The sequence below is a fragment of the Perissodus microlepis genome, chromosome 9 (genome assembly GCF_051167445.1).
Source record: "Perissodus microlepis isolate ML-2025 ecotype Zambia chromosome 9, ASM5116744v1, whole genome shotgun sequence".
Classification (NCBI taxonomy): domain Eukaryota; kingdom Metazoa; phylum Chordata; class Actinopteri; order Cichliformes; family Cichlidae; genus Perissodus; species Perissodus microlepis.
In genome coordinates, this window is record NC_140469.1 from 22765340 (window position 1) to 22787394 (window position 22055).

General features: G+C 41.5%; 3 protein-coding genes across 4 annotated transcripts; 2 read left to right on the plus strand and 1 right to left on the minus strand.

Moving 5' to 3' along the window:
* Window positions 1-3261: 3261 nt before the first annotated feature.
* On the minus strand, window positions 3262-9371 carry rbis (ribosomal biogenesis factor). 2 transcript variants are annotated; one of them, XM_084939674.1, is made up of 5 exons: window positions 9243-9371; window positions 6130-6208; window positions 4074-4189; window positions 3821-3937; window positions 3262-3726 (listed from the first exon to the last, which is right to left on the minus strand). In XM_084939674.1, exons 3-5 carry the CDS (start codon window positions 4182-4184, stop codon window positions 3658-3660), a joined length of 297 nt encoding a protein of 98 aa, XP_084795800.1. In that variant the 5' UTR covers window positions 4185-4189; window positions 6130-6208; window positions 9243-9371; the 3' UTR covers window positions 3262-3657. The 2 variants fall into 2 exon arrangements, with proteins under 2 accessions (XP_084795800.1, XP_084795799.1); XM_084939673.1 differs by lacking the exon at window positions 9243-9371 and adding an exon at window positions 8116-8206.
* LOC146380528 (carbonic anhydrase 1-like) lies at window positions 8480-15209 on the plus strand. Its single transcript, XM_084939672.1, has 7 exons — window positions 8480-8636; window positions 8954-9151; window positions 10521-10639; window positions 11373-11465; window positions 11558-11620; window positions 11718-11873; window positions 13602-15209. The coding sequence occupies exons 1-7, from the start codon at window positions 8609-8611 to the stop codon at window positions 13719-13721; spliced, it is 777 nt and encodes a 258-aa protein (XP_084795798.1). The 5' UTR covers window positions 8480-8608; the 3' UTR covers window positions 13722-15209.
* A 3349-nt stretch (window positions 15210-18558) lies between these two features.
* Window positions 18559-20342, plus strand: LOC146380529 (uncharacterized). Its single transcript, XM_084939675.1, has one exon. The coding sequence runs from the start codon at window positions 18780-18782 to the stop codon at window positions 20340-20342; it is 1563 nt and encodes a 520-aa protein (XP_084795801.1). The 5' UTR covers window positions 18559-18779.
* Window positions 20343-22055: the final 1713 nt, after the last annotated feature.

Below are 22055 nucleotides of genomic sequence, written 5' to 3' on the forward strand. Positions count from 1 at the left end.
TTTTAAAGTTGCATCAAAGGAATAAGTTTTCAAGCAAGAGCAGAACTCTGCAGGACTTTTTGCATGACTAGCAGCACTAAACGTGACTAACAACACACTGTGCCATGACAAACAGAGCTCTGGTCCTCTCACCCACAGATCCAGCTACCCCCCACCAGTGCATGTAAATTAAAAAAAAATCCAATGAGTGTACGTATGTGTGCGCTCCCATGATCTCTGTTCCCAGGGTGTGTAGCGGCGCAAACCCCACTGCCTGTGCTCTGGTGCAGCCATCTGGATCACAGTGGGAAGCACCTGCTCGCAGGCTAACACTTTAACACTGCATCTGCTATGCTCCCCTCGCCAATCATTTCCACCTGAAAACCTTTTCCTCTGTATTAGGAATAAATGTTTTCCCCCAAAAGGCATCAAGTGAATGGATTTCAGAGTAAATGTGTCCTACTTGTTAAGCTTTTCCCCAGATTTTGCTGTCACTTTACTTCAGTTGAAGAAAAAAGGGAGAAGACTTCCTGCTTATACTCAGTTTTACAAATATAATTCTTTAAAGCTGACCTTGATCAATACTTCTAGATAGAAAGTGGATCAAAATAATTTGCATAATATGAAAGGGGTCAATCATGGTGCCAATTCTTATCATTTCGTTCACTGTGACCAGTCTTGCTTTTAGGGAGGTAGCTGTATTGATCAGAGGCCTATATCATATCAAACAACTAGCTATGAAAACAGTGAAGACTGAAGTTGCTAAAAAGACATATTTTACCCAGTAGAGACCAAACCAAGCATTAAAACCAGTGAATTGTAATGTTATTGTCATTTCCATGTGAAAACAAGAACAAGTCGTTGTTCAAAACCTTGCCATATCAACTCAAGAAGCGAGGTCAGTATTTACAGCTTCTTTCTGTTGCCCCCATGTGGCCAAAAATCTCATTGCAACCTTTTCCAAATACTTCCACTCTTATCTATTCAGTTCAACTCAATTCTATTTTATTCATTTTGGTTTTTAAATCAAATCACAAAAGCAGTCAAGGCACTTTATAAAACCCCTACAATATTACAATGACAAAACAACAATCACACAACCTTCTTTGGGCAAGGACTTTGTGACAGTGGGAAGAAAAAACTCCTTTTTAATAGGAAGAAACCTTTGGCAGAACCAGGCTCGTGGAGGGGCAGCCATCTCCTGCCACAGGCTGAGGGTTATGGAGCTACCCAACTTCATCATAGGTAGTGAAAGCCATCACTCAGGCCAGTATTTCTATCATGTCATCTTCACCTTGAAAATCTAATCTGCCAGGTTATTTATGTCAACACAGCCAAGTGCAGATTTGTTTACCAGCCTCACTTGTGCTCTTACCTCACCCCAGATTTATTGACCAACTAACTCAGTCAGAGGTTGCCACCGAGACAAGCAATCAGCTTGGTGCTCGTACACCCGTGACCTCTGATGTCAAGTTGCTACAGCGGGATGCAGCAGCAGCATACTGATAACGGCTCTCTGCTTGCAGGTGGAGGCAAAAAATCTATAATTCATTTTCAGCTGCCCTTCTGATAGAAATGACGGTGTGAGGCCAACAAATAGAGTTTGTACATTATTAGCTGATGAAATCGCAGACACCAAACAACATAATGCAGTCCACAGAAACAGCAAAACCCATCTTGATACGACTTGACAAAAATATCACTGTATTCTTTCACTGCAGAACGTTTGTAAAATAAGTAATGGACTGGTGTGTTTGCCTTAGTGGCATGTAGCAATGAGATTGCAGTTGCAGCTGACTGATTCTCTCCAGGTGTGTACCTAGGTTGCCAGTAATACCGCTTTACCACCGATGTTCTGCCAGTTCCTAATCTAGAATCAATTTCATGTTTTTCCACCTAAAAATATCTGGTGCTGGTGCCAACACAGCATCAGAACCACTATGGGTTTCCAGAAGTTGAGCAATAATTTCCACTCAGTAACATTAGGTTATAAATTCTAATGGCACTATAACTGGCTTCACACAAGCAACACATTAAAAAACAAACAAAACATGAGAAGCCATCTCTAGAGCAGGGGTGTCAAACTCAGTCTTATGAAGAGTGGCAGCTGGAAGCCGAGATCACATTCAGGGTCACGCATGAAATCACTAAGACGTTTTAATATATCAAAAGCATACGTAATGCTACCATTTCATTTTTATAAGTATAGTTTGGTCCATATGAAAGTCAAATCAATAGAAGTCAACAAGTTGTCATGCTAATATAAATTTAATCAAGTACTGGTAGGAGTTGGAAGTTACTGAAATACCTGCAAGCACACATGGGAATACAGTATATAAGGGAAAAATAGAGTTTGTAGTTCAAACAAACTTAAAAGTTGATATTTGGTTTGGTAACCTTTATTCTCCAACAAAGCCTGAACTCTTTTAAGGCAAGCTTTTCTGTAATTTCTTGAAGTAATCTTCAGGAATAGTTCTTTGGGATTTTTGAAGGACAATCCAAGATTCTTTGAATGTTGGCTGCCTTTTGTTCTGTTCTGTCAAGATGATCCCACACTGCTTCAATGATGGTGAGGTCCAAGCTCCAAAGCAAAAACTTTGAAAGACGTTCAGAATCCCTGGAGTACTGCTCAAGACCATTTAACAAACAGTTACAAGAAAGTCTGGCTGCCTAGAACCAAAACATAAAGAAATAATCAGAAAAGTCTCCAGAGTCTTCCACAGTACTGTATTTCTTAAAAGTTTGAAAATTAAAACTAAAGGTCTATAGGGAATGCGAGTTTTGATAATGTATATCACTCTCACCTTCCAACGTGAGAATGTGTGAACAATAAAACTTTAGAATTGGATTTTTCAGTTTTTCATCTAATTTGATATAAGATATAAAAATGTTTTTCAAGGGCAGCAAAAGCACAAATATTCTTATTTTTAGGTCATTCTAAACGAATAAAAACACATAGGCCTTACTCACACTGGAGCACTAAATTTGGCAGGTCACATTTTATATAAGAACCACTCGTACCGAAACTCAGAGGCGAGCATTTCCATCTTCACAAATAGAAGTCACAGTGATCTCCTCTGTGTCTTCATTTGTGCTAAATGAGAGACACCAAAACATGTCAAAGGGGGTTGAAACCTTGAACTACAAAGAAAAACAAAAATCAAAGAGGGTAGGATGAAATTCGTGTAGTTGGGAGAATTCTTTTGAAAAGTTTATTGAAAAATGACTACAAGGCACACAAAGAGTTTTAAAGAGAATCGGTTAATGAAAAGATGAGTCATCTGACATATCAACACTTTATTTTGTTTCATTTAACTTATTGTTCGTGCCATATATAACATTACAGTTTGAATCTGCTCTAACGTAAGCATTTTCTGAGAATCAATAATGACAATAACGTGTATTCAAAGTCTAAAAGATATTAATAAAATACACAAAGGTGCATAATCTGAAAGAACGTTACAATTTACAGTGTTCAAGTCTGTAATTGGATTTGATTTCTTTGTGCACATAATACGCAAAAACCTTGAGTTGCACTTGAGATTTCACTCCCATATTAATGCAGCAGGTTCTTGGCAGCTCATCTGTAGTCCTCACTTCGAAGAGAAATGACAAAATGCTGTGAGAGCATATTCAGTCCATCATCTTTGTTCGTGGTAATCACTTATTTTTATACCATTATAGCTGAGAGAAGAGTTGAGCGGCATTGTCGATATTTACAGATTCCTTTGGTGGCTCTCTGACAACCTAAGAAATTTAAAAGTATATATGTTGAAAGAAATAAAATTGTTTTAAAAACACAGCTAAAAGAATGTTAAAAGTCCATGATTTCCTCCTTTACCTGTATTTGTTTCTTTGGTTCAGGAGCGACTGACTTTGAAATGCTCTTAACATCCCTCTGGACTTCTGTGAAGATTTGATTTAGACTCTCCACTTTCTCCTTTTTCACTGTATTGATCTGTGATACCGCAATCATGTTAGAGCAGATGCAACAAACACCACGAACAAGGGAGGATACATAATACATGTACAAAGACAAAACCCAATAAGCCAAAGAAAACAAAACCGGGAGTAAGAGATGAAAGAGATCTTACATGTTTGAGTGTTGTTGTGACGGGTTTCGCTTTGGTCTTGTTCTTCAAGTGCTTGTTTGCCACTTGAAAGACGTTCTTCTGTTTTTTCCCCTTTTGTTTATTCTTTGCCATTTTACCTGTGGAAAGAACGGCAATCAGCATGGATGCGTTTGTGGAAATTATTTACTTTCTCTACCATGTTCTTCCTCCAGTGATTCCCTGTGTTTGCCTGCAGTCTCTGTGCTGATCACACACTCACAGATTCATAGATTGCTCCTGATTCTAGACGTGCCTGGAAAGCCACCTGATTATCAACACCTCTTTTTACCCCAAAAAGCTCAGTTACGGCCATGGGCCTTAAAACAGTGGTCAAAAAGGTGTAGATGATGTCAGAAAAGGCTGTAAGTCAAATGAAAATGCACTAATTCAGTCAAGTTTTATAGTGTTATAACTTTTTATATTAACATTTTCCTGCACAACCTGCTCAAAAAACAAAAAAAAGCCCTCTCAGTACACAGAGGGCTGATGTTGGAGTTTGATTTATAAACTACATAAATTCACAAATTCTTCCTGCCCAGTGAAGGTGACACACACAACTGCAGATTCTGCAAGAGGCATAATAAGCAATAAACATGGCACAACTGAAATCTGCAAAAGGTAAAGACAACAGCAAAAGTATAACCTCCAGGGGGGAAAATATATTGCTTTGTCATTTACATTTTTTTTTTTAACCTTATTTGGGGACAATGATTTCACCCAATTTAACTGGTGAGTCTGTACATGCAGATTTCATGGTCTGGTGAAAACTGGAATCAAAGTGGATAAGGAGTCATAATGTGGGTGAAGAGCTGGGTGAAAAAAAAAACAAGCATATTTGTAGCTAAAGGCCTATGCTGATATTATATGTGTTTTATTTATTTGTTTTCTTTTTTGTTTTTCTTTTCTGGTAGCATATTTAGCCTTCATTTTTGACAGGACAGTAGAGTAGGGCGGTGGTATCGACTTGAGCATGGGCCCCCACAGTAGCATTTCAGCATTTGTATCACCTGCTCAAACCATCTCTTCATATATTCAGACTCTGGGAGGCAGCCAGAATACCTGAAGTAAACCTGCAGGCACATGCTAAGGAGAGGGGAACCAGCTTTATGCTGTGAGGCTACAGAGCTAACCACTACATTACCCAGTCGCTCCAACCTCATCCTTTTTATTGCCTGCACTTATGGATGGATATACAGCTTATCTGGGTTTGAGTCACGGGGGCAGCCCAAGCTTCCCTCACCCGGCCACCTCTTCCAGCTCATTCTAGGGGGACACTTAGTCCCTCCCAAGCCAGGTGACAGCTACAGCCTCCCCAGTGAGTCCTGGGTCTCCCCCATGTCCAAAACATCTCGCCTAGGAGGCATCCAGGAGGTATCCAAGTCAGATGCCGGAATCACTTTAATCAACCTATTATCTGGGTCTCTGGTGGAAATATGGAACTTTTCATGCTGTAAGTATGTAAAATCTTTATCTTGTGTACATGGGCACAAACTAGCACGTCTGAGACCAGCCAGGGAAAAAACAAAGATCTTGCTCAGGAACATAAAAACGCTTCCATTTAGCTGGGCTCGGGACTGGCACTAGGAATGCACTAGTCTGTGACCTGTGGTAACGTTATAGGAATTTCCAAAGAAACTGTAAAGCTTAAAGACTAAAATTTATCATCAGTGTGTTGCATTTACACGGAAGGACAGCAAATAGACAACGTGAGAGGGAGACATTGTAAATACCTGATACACATACAGCAGTGCATAGAAAAGAGTTAAGACAAACAGCCAAGGAGAACACCATCAGAAATATAATAATAATAATAATAATAATAATAATAATATGTATTACGGTCTTTAACGACATGTAATAATATTTCAGGCAAACTGAAATCCAGTACGGTTACCAGCTAGTTAGCTGAGTGCCTCACATGTTAGCCTGTGTTATAGTACACATAACGACGATGAAACTAAGCGACTTATTTGACGTTATTTATGTTGGTATAACAGTTCGTAAGTGTACGGCTGTAAGATGTTTATACGCCACTTACCGAACTTCCTCGAAGAGTGGCGTTAAAATCCTCGTGCTACTTGAAAACACCACCGTGCCTTCTAAGTGACGTCATTTGCCTGCGACAGAAACGTAACGTTAACGCCCCAGTCACCTGTTTGGAGAGAGTAGCTGACTTTCTTTCTAGGACAAATGAGATAAACGATTATTTAATTTATTTGTATTGTACTGTGAATTAGATAACTAATTCACAGAAACTAAACTTATATATTTAGGCTATTTTTAAAATCGTTAGAACAGTTTTAAAGTTCTTTGGGGATACAATACGGTTTGGGGCACCTTTTCAAATCTCGTGATAATTTAAAATACATTAAAGTTGAATTAAAAATCATTTAGTTCTCGATGAGTGAGTCTGTTTACCCTCTTATTGTACGTCGGGACTAAAAAAAAATCACGACAGGGTTTTTTACCTAATGCGTTGTGGTCTCAATGAACAGCTGGTGGCAGCATACTATCATCTCACACCACCATAACTTGCTTTTGCCTGAGATGCATTTTTTCTTTTTTGCTCGCTTTTAGGAACTCCACAGCAGAAAACAGCATGCCCCGTCACACCAACCCACTCCATGTTCTACATGTCTTCTCTAAGATCTTCCTCTTTTCCTCCTGCTGGTAGCTCCATTTTCAACATCTTTTATTCAATATATCCGTATTCTGATTTTTTTTAAAAAACACAAAAAAAAACATCCCAGCCTTGCCTTTTTTTTACCCTCTGATGTACTCATTTCCCATTCTGGTCTTTCCCAATGAAACTTTTAACATCTTAATTTCCGCCTCCTGTCTTTTTGTTAGTCCCGCCATCTCCAAACCATACATCATAGCAGGTCTCACTACCATCTTGTAAATCTTCCCTTCACTCTTGGTGCTATACTGCTGTCACAAATTACCCATGACCCTCGTCTCCAACCGTTTCATCCCGCCTGCACTCCCTTCTTCACGTCTCTTGTGCAGTGACCATTTTTTATTTTGGTTTGTGCAGTCTATTATTATGTCCTCTTGCACAGTCGCGTTTTCGTTTTTTCCTTTGGACCAATTCATACGCACCTGTTCATTATCGGTGAATACTGCCTCATTTGACTTTGATTTGTAGGCTAAATATTTATATGTATTATAGTCTGAAATAATAATAGAACAAACTGGCCTTCAGTTTCTGTTTTGTGCCTCGATGAACTGCGCATATCAGATATATGTCCTATCATTTCTTGCTCCTGAGGCAGAAGGAGCGAGATAATCAGTGAAGCAGAGGTTAAGCCAGTCGCCCCAACCACTGAGCAAACTCATCAGTTCATTTTAAAGCTTCACGGATCAGGTCCCTGTACCGGCAACACGTTGCTGTGCTGCCTGAGAAGCAACAGCAGGTGGCATCATAATTCCACCACAGCGCTTATCGTTACCTGCGTGTTTTTTGTTTTTTTTTGTTGTTTTTTTCTGAAAAACCTTATTATGTCATTGTACTCTGAGTTGCAACAGGAAAGCAAGCGTTTATTGAAGATTATGAAGGAAGACGTATTTGGAGGAAGACGTAATACCCGCCCGCCCCCAATACCCCAAGTAAATCACATTTATTTCTAGCGTACCATTTTACTATTTTGTCCTCTTGACACATTCGAAGTACACTCGTGCTTTTTGCTTCGCGGCCATTTCCTTTTTTTAATTTAAAAAATGTGTTAATGAAATTTGTGACAGTCATTTGCACCTTGTCTTTATCAGTGAACACTGGCTCATGTGACACTGGCCAATTGTGTAGGTTTTATTGCATCACTGACAGCCATCATGCAAATCATGCAGCAAATTGGCCTATTAGTTTTTACTTTATTTTTTATGAAAATCTTATCAGACAAGCTCTAAAGTTCATATTCCAGACCCCCCCACCCATATTTCACACGCTTGCTTTGTGCGTTTGCAGACATTTGTACTAACTGGTGTTTGCGACAACTTTTTGTGTAATTATTCGAAATCCATCTACCTCTCTATCGATATCTGGTGATTGTTTTGCGCGTTACTGCCGCAATATTTCCACTGTCACGACTGTAGCCCGTTTAACTGTCCGTCTGAATGTGTCACTGGGCTACGTGTCTTCTTCACTTCCTCACACGACAGACGCGTAAAATCCGTTAGATGAAAGGTGAGCACGCGCTCGTCGCGCTCGAGAGATATTAAAGCTTCGTCGCTGCTGGCAGATGAAACGTTTAAACCACCGCAGATTCAGTGAGAGAGAGAAAGACAGAGAGAGAGAGAGAGAGAGAGAGAGAGAGATCCATTGATCCGACGTGTTGCAGCGTTGCGGTGCATCTAAACTCCTCCCGGGCTGCCGGACGGACACGCCGCACACTGGGACCCTATATAAGCTCTGCAGCTGTCAGGTGGAGGACACTAGCTGCTCTGCACTGGGGGACGTGTCGCTTTAGCTTTAGGGGATTACAGCTCTGCCTGCTCGCTCATACATCCAAACTGTCACCATGTCTTGGGGATACAAACCAAACAATGGTGAGCCGCTGATTGCACTACATATATATATATATATATATATATATATATATATATATATATATATATATATATATATATATATTACCAGTCCTATCAGCAAGCGGGCTGCTAAATGAACGAAGGACAGTGCATTCACGGATCACTGCGGAGATTTTTTTATTTTTTTTTTTACATTGATTTATTTTGCCTACTATGCATATTTGGAGACGCACTCACACCTTCAGCTCCCAAATGCGCAGATAATTAAAATTTTAAAAGAATATATTTATAGATTGATATTAAATACAATGTTATTATTATTATGTAATTTCCAGGACCTCAGAAATGGGTTGAAAATTTCCCTATTGCCGATGGAGTCCGTCAGTCTCCTATTGACATCGTACCGGGCCAAGCATCATATGACGCGGGGCTGAAGCCGCTCACCCTGAAGTACGACCCGTCCACCTGCCTCGATATTCTCAACAACGGGCATTCCGTCCAAGTGACCTTCGCGGACGACACCGACAGCTCACGTGAGTGTTAATACTCATAAATGTACAACCGTCCAGATACTGATTCAGATTTCTCGGAGAAAACACATTCTCTTACATTCATATTACTCACAGTAACCGAGAAGCTATAAGATTCTTGGATCCAGGTTTGCGGACAATAAAAATCAGGCTCCTGAGGATGATTTATACAATGCAGTCATCTCCACAGCTGCCACAGACTCAAGCTTTAGACTAGAAAGACATTAATACTGTGCTTATAATATAGATGCGCCCCAGATTCCTTAACACCACGCCATTAGCGATGGCACAGATTTTATGTTGTTTTTGAAAAATGAAATGTGTCGTTTTTACAATGAATACATTTGCTTAAGGTGCAGAGGTCTCGTTGAAAAGGCAAGCACAAAGCGCGATTGAACTGGTAATCTAACCCTTGGTAAACCTTTCCCACGCCAGCTCTGCTAACAGTGAGGTCAAAAGCACAAAAAAAGGGAAGGTTACTCATACACGAGCTTTGTTAATTATTAATGTCCCCATGTGTGCACAGAAACAGTTACTATGAAATTAATGCTAATATCGTTCTCTTTCAGTAAAATATTATTTATTTGTTTATTTATTTTATGTGTGTTTCCATTCTGGTGATATTAAAACTTTTAAAAGATAAACAAAACATAAAAAATGACATGTCCTCCACTTTTGTTTAGGATTCCTTAGGATTTCAGAGTGATGAGTGTTTTCTTTTGTTTTTCTTTAGTAGCTCTGATAGGGGATAATCGAGACTATGATTGCATAATCAACTTAGTCACAGGGATAAAATCTCTAATGCTCACACAAAGTGGTTTCTTATGTTTTCTTAGAATCTTACTGTACCTGTTTTAGGCCCGGCACTTCTAAGAAAGGTGTCCGTGTAACACATTCATGTTATACTCCACTAATTCTTCATTTTTCATGTAGACACAGATTACTTTTTTATCATTCAAGGCCAACAGCTGCCAAATAAATATCCTGTTTTGGGAGGCTCCATATGATGTTGCACCAGAAATAGAACAATATACAGGATTAATTGCTGCTGTTTGAACTACTTTGTATTCTTTAAATAGATACATTACACAACAGTGGAAAGAGGTCTGGTGTTTACAATACCTGGACATTACTTTGAACTGAATGTAGCCATATCTCTAGCTGGGTTTACACAACAGGAACTGAGACTGCTTCCATGGAAGTGTGTCACAGTCACAGTGTCTACATGTGTGTATCACATCTTATTCCATTTCCTTTTGTTCGCAAATACAGCGCTTTTGAAGTGTTTTCTTGCAGGTCAGATCTTTTTATGTCAGTGCTGAACAGTGAAGCACTTTTATCCACATTCTGCCATTTTTCTCTCTTTCTGCAGGTTTAACGGATGGACCGATCTCAGGGTTATACAGACTCAAGCAGTTTCATTTCCACTGGGGAGCTTCTGATAACAAGGGCTCTGAACATACTGTGGCTGGGACCAAATATCCCGCTGAGGTAGGGAATATCTGGATCATTATGATAATACCGAGATGGCTGATTAATGTTGATGTACAGCAACAAAGAGACTGGGGCGGGGGGCAAATTAGAGGCCATTAAAATTTGTCAGTGGCAAATCTTGTCTAAAACAGAAATCTCATTGGTTGAATTATAATGGATCGAAGAAGAAAGGCCGCCTGGGAGGAAAATATGAGCAATTAGGGAGCTGGCCTCTTTTCCCATCATGCTTGGCAGCATGTGTGGTTGCAATTTGATGTGTTTTGCCACAAATAGTTGCCTTTTCCTTATCTACTGTTTGCTCACCCAGCCATTGCTTAACCTCAGAGAAGCACTCCCTAAACAGAACTTTAATTGCGTTGGTCAAATACTATCCATGGACACTAGTTAGCTGGCTAAGCTATGCAGCGGAAGGAGGCTGTTGAGAAAAGTGAATCCCTTTATGGCAGAGTGACGTGATGTTTTTTGTAAGTATCCGTGTTTGTTGGCGAAGAAATAAATAGTATAGATGTACTTTTTAATGATGTAACGCAAGATTATTATTAGTTTACTACTTTCCTTGCAGACCTCTTGGGGTCACTGGACCTCATCTGGAGTATTATTGCCTTAATTTTCCCAACATCTGCTTTACGTTATCAAAAATAGAAATAATTATACTATTGTTTCATCTACAGTTTAGGCATAAAGTTTCCTGTAAGGATTTTTTAAAATGTAAATATAATTTTATTTCTAGCTTCATCTGGTGCATTGGAACACCAAATATACAAGTTTCAGCGAGGCTGCTAGCAAGCCCGATGGACTCGCTGTGGTTGGAGTTTTCCTGAAGGTGAGCAGAAATGGTTAAAGTATCGTTATATGCAGTATTACATCAAAACATGATAAACATTTAACTGCGGTGCATCATTTGTTCTTTTTCAGATTGGTGGTGAAAATCCAAATCTCCAGAAGCTTCTTGATGCCTTTGACACCATCAAGTCCAAAGTGTGTTTCTGTAAAAATAAGAGATGTTTTTTTTTTTTTTAGATTTGTTTCCTGATAGTTTTCTTACAATGTTCTTCTCTCCCTGTGTTTTTTAAAGGGCAAGCAGACCTCTTTTGAAAATTTCGACCCCTCTACTTTGCTCCCTGGTTGCCTAGACTACTGGACTTATGATGGCTCTCTGACCACACCCCCTCTGTACGAGAGCGTTACCTGGATTGTCTGCAAAGAACCAATCAGCACCAGCTCTGCACAGGTATGTTTGCTGCAAACAGAGCCCATTCAGCTACAGCAGAAGGATTGGCTTTATGCCCACGGTCTAGAATAGCTCTGTCTGCAAATCCTCTCTTGTACTACAATCTAAATAAAGGGCTTAATTGTTCAGATTAACTGTGGGGTGAAACAAGAAGAAGAAACCTCTGTAGCAGACAGAAATGCAATACAGCAGACACTTGGCCAACTGGGGCAATGAGTGAGAACAAGAGTTCACACAGATACTGGGCGCTTTACCACAGCGTTATCAGTCACCATGTGGGCAGTCAACAGGAAATATTCATCCCGCAAATGCAGCACATTTTGTAGGTGAAACACTGTGACTGTGTTGTGTTTGTAATTTCAGCTACCTAAACACATCTTACCTAGATTTATGCTTATTTGTAAAATTACAGCTGATGCTATCACTGAAATGAGTATTTGCCTCTTAACCACCCATTCCTCTAAACTAACAGCTCCCCGGCTGGTTTGTCCCAGTGAATGGAGCCTTGAGCCCATGTGAAGGTTAAGTCTTCGTGGTCACGTGATTATTTCATGGTGGTGAGAATGTATCTCAGGGGTAAACATATGAGTTGTGTGGATATAACCTTCATATGAAGGGTTATATATAGCTGGTTCTGCAGATAATAACACAACTTATTATTTATCAGCTAATTATAAGAGGGTACACCCACCAGATGAAATGGTTTGTCTTAGTAGTGAAGAAACACACTGTGTTCATTATCCTATGTTAATAAATCAAAAGCAATCATATGTTACTATGACGTAGCCACTCACTTGTTTTGTTTTTTTAGTTTCATGTTCATACAAAATATTTTAGCCAAGAGCTGAGATTGATTATGCCCCTCTCACATATGTACTGCATGAAAGCTAATGCCTGTAGCTTTTACCTTAGCTTAGACCAAGTATTGGCAATCGATTTTTCCATGGGACCACTTGAGAAACTGGGACTGTTGTGAAGGGTTGAACCAAAAAGCTGAATTCAGTTCTGCTCAGTATTAGTTTAATCACTTTATAAGCTCATTTGTGCAGCCGTCCACAACTGTCCCAGTTTCTCATGTGGCCCTTTGGGAAAATGGCACAAGCAAGCCCAGGCTCCACCAGTCAAGTTGACCATTCAACCTTTTACACAATAGCCAAAATCACTTCTTTTTACCAAGGGGTGCAAAAGATGTATTTATATTCATGCCTACTTTATATTTTATTCTGGTAGCCAATATTTATTTTGAAAGACATTACTGAAAACTGACATGCTGCTCTTTCTTTACAATGTGTTTTTGCTGGCTTGACTTGACCAGGTAGCAACTAATATATGCTTAGTACAAAGACAAGATGCTGTAGCATTGACCCCTCTTTTATGAAAAACCCACCAAACATTTTAATTTTTAAGCATCTCATGTGCTCAAATGGGGAATTTGTGTTGTATGTGTTACCTCAGGCTTCTGCTCTATGCTAAGCCAAGCTGACAATAGCTGGCTGTAGCATCACATTTATACTTTCAGACATGGGAATGCTATAAAGTTTCTCATGTCATGTAACTAGGAGCAAGGAAGTAAATAAGCATATAAGAACTGTCAACAATAACATAACTGCTAAGCGCAATTCCCCAGTGAAAAGCTCTCAGTGACTGAGCAGGGGGAAGCCAGTGTTGTGTGAGTGACAGTCACAGCAGGAATGATTAACGCTACGACCGTCGTCTCCTTTTTCACAGATGGCCAAATTCCGCACCCTGCTCTTCTCCGCTGATGGGGCGGCTCAGGACTGCATGGTGGACAACTACCGCCCACCCCAGCCACTCAAGGGTCGCACCGTCCGTGCTTCCTTCAAGTAGTAACCCCTCCCCCTCTTGTGACCTTTTCTGTCCTCTTGCCCTTTCCCTTCCCCTCCCCTTCAGCCTGACACCCAGGATTACCTCTCTTGTAGTAAGCCACGAAGCACACATATCTCTCTCCATCCAGTTTCAGAAGGATGTTAAATTTCTGTGGCCCATGGCTTTCCGTGCTCGACAGTCTAACTGTGAAATGGAGCACTAGAAGGATTTGCATCTCTGTTTCTATATGCATAACAAGCAAGCATAATTGATTTTAAAGGACAAACATTTAACAGTGGTTGCAACATATTTACAAGGCTTCTGCATTTGCTCTTGCTGTTTTTTAGAAGCATTACACAAGAATGTGCAGGTCTCTTTTTATTTTACCCTCAGAAAGCCACAAGGGTGAAAAATGAAGATGAATTACTATCGAAATGGTGCTCTTCCTCTAGCAGGAAGCAGAAAGAACAAGCTAGTTTCAGCATGGCAAAGGGAGGAAATGTGAGGAGCATGAGGTGCACATACAAGACCTGCACCCCGGCACACAGGACCGTGCTGCTCCTGGTCTGTCTGTAATCTCTGACAGACTGCCAGCCTCTGCATCACAGCAGCTTAGTGTGACGATGCAGCCTCCTCCATCACATCCTATTGACTCAGAAAAATCCCCCTCTGGCACAAATACACACACATCACTGACGCAGTCTCTGCAGACATGATGCCCATAACTCTGACCTGCTTATCAATCTGAATTGCAGAACAGCATGCAACAACAAAGGGCACGACAGCACAAAGCTGCTAGGGTCGGCTAAATTGAACACCATAGCAGTGATTTATTTCTCTGCTTTTACATCCAGCTCTGCAAGTCTTTCATGTCTATGTCATCCCAAGATGTGTGAGTTTTTTGAGCCTGAAAGCTTATGCAAAATGAGTCTTTACTGATTCCTAAAGTTATATTTATAACCAAAAAGCCGCTTTCCTCTTGATGCCCTCATAACACAGCGGTAGACAAATACAGTGCTTCTTTTAAAAATGAAATGAAATCCCCTTGTGTGTATTTTTCATTCTTTTTTATTTTATTTTATTCCTTCAATTCTCATTGTGTAGAGTGCTAATGCTTAAAACGCACAGTAATGTTCGGTCGTCCTGTGGGCGATGTCACAGTGGCAAACGCACAACGCCAAGGAAGAAATTATCCTAAAGCCAAGAAAGAGGAGAACCTGCCAACAGACAAGACTATAGTGTCAGCCTGGGGGTCAAGCCCTGTGTAGGAGAACAACTAGCAATAGGGTATTTATTCTCAAAAGCCTCCTTTAGACCAGTGTACATTTCTGAAGCACTGCAGATGTTTGACTAAGCCAGAAAAGAGATGCCAGAAAGATTGTAATTACTGTAGGAAAACAAGCCTTATGCCAATAATTTGTAGGGCCTTCCTGGAAGTTTGTGCTATTGCCATTCTATTTTGGAAGTGGATATTTTAATAGTGAAATAAATGTATATTTACAACTTAAATGTGCTTTTTGATTTGTGTGTTTATTTATTTCATCATTATTAATGTTAATGTCTCTTCTTATTCACTCATGCAGCATAGGCTAGCAACATGACAGCTAATATCATAATTGTGAGCATGCAGCTTTAGTGAACTTTGCTGTTTATACAAATGGAAAGCAATGTGTGTGTGCAAGTGTTAAATTAAGTATTCTATCTAACACATCAAGCTTCAGGCTAAAATCCTACCTGAAGAAAAATCACCAAATTTATTCAGTAACAGCAGCAAAACTATGATCCCCAAAAAAAGAACAGGGGTTTTCATGAACAGGAGACTCTTGAAAGACATTTGAAATACAAAATCATCAAACTACTGTTTACTCTCAGACCTACAAATTCTTCCCTGCAGATCTGCTAAAATTTGATATGCTATATTTTCCTACCTTTGTTCTGTTTTTACACCAGATACTGCCTGTTTTTTTAAATCAAGACTTAAAAACCCAACAAAGAACCACATCATACTAAATAATGAGAAATTATATATATATATGTAGTCAGTCAAAGGTACACCCTCTTTACTTTTGAGGGTTTATGTATCATGACATAATAAAAAGTCATTGGTCCTGTACCAGATGAGCTATAGTATATGATGTATGACACTGTGAATTTAATGAACATTAAGCCAAAATGCAAATTGCTTCCACTAGAAATAAGAATTCTTAATTAAAAGAGTAAAGAGAAGTCAGCTGCTGCAAATCAAAAGCATTGATTAACTTAATTAAATGGTTAGCAAATGTGAGCTTGTCGATAAAAGCAGACATTGTGTCATTTTGCTGGTGTGGAGCAGTCAGTTGTGTCAGCACAACGCGAAAGAGGAAAGACGTCTGCAATGATCTTACAGAAGCAGTTGCTGCTGCCTGTAAATCCATCTGAAATCCATCATTCTACAGTGAAAAAGTTTATTCACAAGTGAAAAGCATTCAAGACTGCAGTCAGCCTTCCCATCTGTGGACTCCCAGCAAATTCACACCAACCCGTGCAATGCTCAGAGAAATTAAATGTTAGGGTTATGACCCTACAGTTAGAAAAAGGCTGAACAAGTATGTCCTGTTTGGTAGGGCTTCCAGGAGAACGCTTCTTCTTTCTAAAAGGAACATAGGTTTGCAAAGTTGCATCTGTTTAAACCACAAGACTTTGGGCCAAAGCCACAAAATGTCAGTCTTTTAATACTAAACTACTGCACAGCACTTATTCCTTTCACATGCATTCATGTTGCTGCTTTGTCCGCAGCCGTCTGGATTCTGTTTAACTTCTTTGTATTTTCCTAATATTACATTTTCTCTTTTTTTCTAAAATCGGTCGCTTTGTTAGAAGAGGATCTCTCCGTGTTTGTAGTTGGTCACATGAGGGGAGACCCCACGTTAACTTCGCGAGTTTATAACCAGGTTTGTGTGAGCATTTATCTTTGCCAATGTCAGAGTGAATCCAAATAATGGAACAGTACCGTGAGTATGAAGAACTCATTTTGTAATCTAGAGTCAACCTGAATTTACTGATCTTTTTTCGTCAGCATGGGTATGTTCCAGGGTGACAATGCTGTTATTCATTGCACTCAGACTGTGAAAGAGTGGTTCATGGAGTTTCGTTTTACACATCGGTTGGCCACTTCAGAGTTTAGACCTTTGTATACAATTTATTTATGCAGTGGAACATTATCTTGCATTATCCAACCATATCTTATGAGCTAATGTTACAAAGAGAACCAGAGAGGGTGTGGTAGAGAGGCCAGGACTGCTGGCTTAGTGTAGTAGAACCGATCAAATCTCGCTGTGGTAGCAGCTTTACACTCGGTATGACCCAGGTTGGTAGAGAGTGCCCAGTCTGGATCGCATTCCAGCATTTTGTAGGCTGGTTTTCCTACAAAACACAACAAACATTAGCTCACAAAGCCACAGTGAACAAAGCAGCATAGCACACCGAATTCAATTCAAATCAATATAAGACTTATTTGTAACCTACATCAACAATTATGTTATGATAAATTACGTAATAACTACAAAAGAAGACTTTGTGGAAATGTTTGGAGCAGACTAACATGTAAGCTGGTGTGTTCTGGAACGTTATATTTGGTCTTGGAATGGCTGCAATCCAGGCCATCCGTCGGCTCTTTGTTACTTCGGAAACATGGCTTAAACGATTTCTCCTCCACGACGTAATCCGATAACAACCGATCTCTTTATCCGTAGGCTTCCTGTGGCTGTCATGCGACCAGCTACTGCAGTTAATAATACAACAGCTTCTTGCCATTTTTTGTGTTTCTTTTTATCGCCGTGTGACTGTTTTCATGTGAAAGCCTGCGTACGCTAGTACCATTTGCCACTCGTTCCCAGAATCCTTTGCGGTTTTGCCCCTGAATGACGTCACATTTTCAATCTCTATCCGGTCGTTAAGTCTGACGTCACTAGCCGTGTCTGGGCCTAAACTCCGCTGCAGGTCCATATATCAAACGATCACTATGGCATTACTGAGAGTTGAAAAACTGTCTAAAGTCTTTCATCTTTAATAAAATGATCAGCGTTCTGCTCTACCAGGTGTAACAATTGAGTTTAACATCCAGGCATCCATGAAAACGGAATTTATGACATTTAACAGAGTTAGAAGTTAGCAGGAAGTTAGCTCGCTAGCTTCTATCTAAATACAATATAGCATGTCCTGACTGCGGGGTTTTGGAAACAAATTAAAACGTACAGCTCTGTTATCACTTCCAACATAAATGAAGACAGAAAACTAAACAGCAGTGACGTTTGTAGGGTTACTGAAGTTTGGCTAGCTGGTATATAATGATGTGCTACGTGACCACTAGCGACACAGCTATGTTAGCATAATATAAACAAGCTAACTTTTTTTCCACTCGATAAAAGTTAACGTGAGTGTTCTCGGTGGTCAGGAACAAATGTAATCGCATGGCAGGATGCTGTAAAAGGACCAAACTTCAGCCAGGAGAACAACTGAGATAATCCATCCACAATACGAGGTTAGTCATTCATATACTGCTGCATGGGCTGGGCTGTAGTTACATCCTAAGGTTTTAAAAACTGAGCTTAAATAAATGATTAGCGGTAATAAAAGCCGAAGGAGGTCAACAGTGATCACTGACTGTTTTAGGAGCTTTTTGAGATTAAATAGAAGAAAATACAAAACATGTTAACAACACAAAAGCCAATTTAAACGCAGACTACTTTAGGCCCGGAAGTAGGATTCGTCACGTCAGCACTTAACGACCGGATTGAAGAAAAGAAAACCAGTAGCTGTGGTGTAATCTGTTTGAGTATAACCTGTTTTATTGTGAAACGGGGTTCTGAAACAGGAAGTAAACAATAAAGGTCGGAGTTTGAGTGCTCTACAAGGTGTCGCTTGAATCCTTGCCTAATCCTTGTCTTTCCAAGATGGCGCTGGAGTGACGGCAGCCTTTCCAAGTAGCTCTGCAACGCCGCACTTTTTCTTAACTTTTAACTTTTTTAGACTAGGCTTTCAAACTTTATTTCACCTTCCTCTAGTTACTGTACTTATACCTCTTAGATATAGCAATACAAGATGGATAATGCACTTTTTAAAACTTCTGGAACCAGCTCCTTCATCTATTCGAGAGCGGAGCTGCTGGCACTAAGAACAAAGGGACAGACCGGCATGCGACACAACATCCCGGCTGAGATAAAGAGGAGCTACAGAGGATGCAAAGCTGGAGCGAGGAGAGCGGATCACCGGAGGCGATTCAAACCATCAATCCCGACAGTGATAATGGGCAACGTGAACTCGCTACCGAATAAAATGGACGAACTGTGTGCTCTGAACAACCACCGACTATACCGTGAGTGCAGTTTGTTTATCTTCACGGAGACGTGGCTAACCGAGCTAACGCCACAGGCTAACGTAGACCTATGCGGTTTCACATCTGTGAGAGCCGATAGGGACACGCAGGCCAGCGGAAAAAGCAGGGGTGGGGGACTCATTGTCTACGTTAACAACAGATACTGCAACCCCGGCCACGTCTCCGTTAAAGTTTCGGTATGCCGTCCGGACCTGGAGCTGCTAGCTGTTAGCTTGCGGCCATATTATCTACCTCGGGAGTTCAGTCACGCGATCTGTGTGTGTGTTTACATCCCTCCGAGGGCCGACGCAACAGCTGCCTGTGAGCAAATACACACAGTTACAGCAAGACTTCAGACACAAAACCCAGAGGCTTTCATCATTATATCTGGAGACTTTAATCATGCCACACTGGATTCTACTCTGGCTGCTTTTCACCAGTTTGTGAATTGTCCCACAAGGAGCAACAGGACAATTGACCTACTGTATGCCAATGTGAGAGATGCATACAGAGCCACCCCCCTCCCCCCACTAGGGAAGTCAGACCACAACCTGGTTTACCTACAGCCACAATACACACCCCTCGTCCAAAGGCAGCCTGTCACAACACGCTCCATCAGGAGATGGACCCCAGAAAAGGAGGATGCTCTGAGAGACTGCTATGACACCACAGACTGGGATGTGCTTCTGAGCCCACATGGTGAGGACATAGAGGGGGCGACACACTGTCTTACAGACTACCTCAACTTTTGTGTGGACACGGTCGCCCCTGCTAAGACGGTACGGTGTTACCCTAATAACAAACCGTGGGTAACACAGGAAGTCAAAGCTGTCCTCAACATGAAGAAGAAGGCTTTCAGGAGCAAAGTGAAGGAGGAGATGAAAGCAGCACAGCGGGAGGTGAAACGCTGCCTGAGGGAAGCAAAGGACACCTACAGGAGGAAGGTGGAGCAGAAGTTGGAGAGGAACAATATGAGGGAGGTCTGGAATGGTGTGAAAACCATCACAGGCCACAACACCAAGAAAAGCACAGTGGGGGGGACTGTGGAGAAGGCAAACGAACTCAACAACTTCTTCAACAGGTTTGACCAGCCCACAACCCCCCCACCCTCACCCTCACCTTTACTACAGAGCCCTCTCCCCACTCTCCTTCCTCCCTCGCTCCCCCCCCTTCCTGACACTATGATGACACCCCCCTCCTCCAATCCCTCTCTCAACAGCAAGACATCTCCCCCCCCTCCTTCCAATCATCTCCCAGTGTCACAGTGGATCAGGTCAGGAGACAACTGAGGAAGCTTCGCCCCAGAAAGGCAGCAGGTCCAGACAAGGTGTGTCCGAGGATGCTAAAGGCGTGTGCTGCTGAACTTGGGGAGCCACTACAACGAGTCTTCAATCTCAGTCTGCGACTGGGGAGAGTGCCCGCCCTATGGAAGACATCCTGCATCGTCCCGGTCCCCAAAAGGAACCGGCCCAATGAGCTGAATGACTTCCGACCGGTGGCACTGACGTCACATCTTATGAAGACTCTAGAGCGGCTCTTCCTCAACCTCCTCCGACCACAGGTACAACATGCCCAGGACCCACTACAGTTCACCTACAAGGCGGGTGTCGGAGTGGAGGATGCCATCCTGTACCTCCTGCATAGAGCCCACTCACACCTGGATGGGGGAAAAGGCACGGTCAGGATCCTGTTTCTTGACTTTTCCAGTGCCTTTAATACCATCCGGCCCTGTCTGCTTCAGGAAAAACTGAACAGGATGGAGGTGGACCCCTGCCTGGTCGCTTGGATCTCCGACTACCTCACCGACAGGCCACAGTACGTCAGGCTGAAGGACATCACGTCTGACACTGTGGTCAGCAGCACAGGAGCACCACAGGGAACTGTGCTGTCCCCACTTCTCTTCACCCTGTACACCTCTGACTTCTGCTACAACTCTGAATTATGCCACATTCAGAAGTTTGCAGACGACACAGCCATCATGGGGTGTATCTGGGATGATCAGGAAGAGGAGTATAGAAGTCTGGTGAGGAACTTTGTCGCATGGAGTCACACAAACCACCTGCAACTCAACACCTCAAAGACTAAGGAACTGGTTGTGGACTTTGGGAGGTCCAGAGCAGGTCCACTGCCGGTTCAGATAGAGGGGGAGGAGGTGGAGGTGGTCAACAAGTACAAGTACCTCGGGCTGTGGGTGGACAACAAACTGGACTGGTCATGCAACACAGAGCACCTGTATAAAAAAGCCCAAAGCCGACTGTACTTCCTCAGGAGGCTGAGGTCTTTTAACATCTGCAGGAAGCTCCTGAGGATGTTTTACCAGTCGGTGGTTGCTGGAGTACTTTTCTATGCTGTGGTGTGCTGGGGGAGCAGCACAGCAAAGAAGGACTCATCCAGGCTGGAAAAACTGATCAGGAAGGCTGGCTCTGTGGTCGGCATGAAGCTGGACACTCTGGTGACAGTGGCAGAGAAAAGGACACTAAAGAAACTGCTGGACATTATGGACAATGCTGGGCATCCTCTGCACACGGCCATAAACAACCAGAAGAGCCTGTTCAGTGACAGGTTGCTTCTCCCCAAGACAAGAACCAACAGACTTAAAAACTCCTTTGTCCCACACGCCATCAGACTGTTTAACTCCTCTCTGGAGGGGAGAGGGAGGGGAAACAGGAGGACAAAGGAGGGGGGAACAACTAAGCTGTAGTGCCTCTGCACCTCACTGTGCAATTACCTTTGTGCAATACTTTTTGTTAATAGTCAACGGTGCAATAGACTCCATACTTGAAATGTGCAATCCACTTGTATTTTTATTTTTATTTTATTCCTATTTATTCTATTTATCCCCTTTGTATATTTTTATCTATATATGTCTTTGTATTTATATATGTGTGTGTATATATATATATATATATATATATATATATATAATATTCTGTAACTCTATAACTTCTGTCGGTGCTGTGCTTATTTGGAACCGAATTTCCCAGAGGAACCCACCCGAGGGA